The sequence below is a fragment of the Canis aureus genome, chromosome 10, assembly GCF_053574225.1.
Source record: "Canis aureus isolate CA01 chromosome 10, VMU_Caureus_v.1.0, whole genome shotgun sequence".
Taxonomy (NCBI): Eukaryota; Metazoa; Chordata; class Mammalia; order Carnivora; family Canidae; genus Canis; species Canis aureus.
The window spans coordinates 10,131,417-10,132,934 of record NC_135620.1 but is presented as its reverse complement, the minus strand read 5'-3'; the positions used below and the strand labels follow the sequence as shown (position 1 = coordinate 10,132,934).

General features: G+C 65.3%; 1 protein-coding gene across 1 annotated transcript; it reads left to right on the top strand.

The window, feature by feature from the left end:
* The first annotated feature begins 235 nt into the window (after positions 1–235).
* Positions 236–1,240, top strand: LOC144321963 (ferritin heavy chain-like). Its single transcript, XM_077911330.1, has one exon. It carries the CDS (start codon positions 363–365, stop codon positions 1,098–1,100), a length of 738 nt encoding a protein of 245 aa, XP_077767456.1. The 5' UTR covers positions 236–362; the 3' UTR covers positions 1,101–1,240.
* The last annotated feature ends 278 nt before the right edge of the window (positions 1,241–1,518 follow it).

The window sequence follows — 1,518 nt, the reverse complement described above, 5'->3', positions numbered from 1 at the left end:
CCGGCAGGTGCGCCCCGGCCGCCCCGCCCCGCCCCCGCCCCGCCCCCGCCCGGCAGGTGCGCCCCGGCCGCCCCGCCCCGCCCCCGCCCGGCAGGTGCGCCCCGGCCGCCCCGCCCCCGCCCCGCCCCCTCCCGGCAGGTGCGCCCCGGCCGCCCCGCCCCCGCTCCGCCCCCGCCCGGCAGGTGCGCCCCGGCCGCCCCGCCCCGCCCCCGCCCGGAACGCGGCGCCTCGGGAGCGCCCCGGGTGTGTGTGACGCGGTCGCCGTCGCCTGGGGCCGCGCTCGCCGGCAGACCCGAAGCTCCGGCGCCGGCCGCACGCTGTGCCGCCCTGGCCCGCCGCCCCCGCCCGCAAGGAGCCGAGCCATGCGGCCCTGTGTCCGGCTCCTCTCCAACATCCGCGCCTCGCTGCTGTCCCTGCGCTGCGCGCGCCCGGGCTTCGCGCTCCCGCCGCTGCGGGCCTCCGGGCGCCCCTGGCGTCCCCGCGCCCCCGCGCCCCTGCGCCCTCTGGCCGCGGCCGCCGCCTCCCGGGACCCCGCCCCGCCCGCCTGCGCCCGCGCCCGCGCCGGCTCCCGGGTGCGCCAGAACTTCCACCCCGACTGCGAGGCCGCCGTCAACCGCCAGATCAACCTGGAGCTGTACGCGGCCTACGCGTACCTGTCTATGGCCTATTACTTCTCCCGAGAGGACGTGGCGCTCAACAACTTCGCCAGGTACTTCCTTCGCCAGGCCCGGGAGGAGGCCCAGCACGCCGAGAAGCTGATGCGCCTGCAGAACCAGCGGGGGGGCCGGATCTGCCTGCGGGACGTCAAGAAACCGGACCGGGACGACTGGGAGAGCGGCCTGAGGGCCATGGAGTGTGCGCTGCTCTTGGAAAAGAATGTGAACCAGTCGTTGCTCGAATTGCACACTCTGGCCTCAGACCAAGGCGACCCCCATTTGTGCGACTTCCTGGAGACGCACTATCTGAATGAGCAGGTGAAGTCTATCAAAGAACTGGGTGATCACGTGCAAAACCTGGTTAAGATGGGGGCCCCGGATTCCGGCCTGGCCGAGTACCTCTTTGACAAGCACAGCCTTGGAAACGAAAACAATCAGAACTAAGCCACAGGCTGCCCTCCTCGCTGCCCAGGGGGGGCCAAGACCCAGAGTCTGCAGACTCCTGCTTCCTTGCCCTTAAAATGAACCTCTATCTTTACACCCACTTATGCTGTACCAATAAAGTGACTTGTAGAGAAAATGTACTTAGCCTCGTGTTAACAAGGTCTTTTTGTCCAACATCAAGATCATTTTTCCAGCCTGAAACGTAGCCCAGGATATTATGATATAAAAATGACTGTGGAAGAGCACTGCAAGTAGAGGCAAACTTTCTCCAGTTGCCAAATATTATTCCGATCCATGAACCTTAACTAAAATTCTGCGATTTTTCAGCTGAGAAAGTGCCCCTTATTTTCAAGGCCTCATGCTAAAGCTAAAGTGGGAAAACATGTTAAGATAAATATGCAAATAACTATAACACGTT

Coding starts and splice junctions, on each gene's coding strand:
- LOC144321963 (XM_077911330.1), top strand. CDS start 363: ATGCGGCCCTGTGTCCGGCTCCTCTCCAACATCCGCGCCTCGCTGCTG.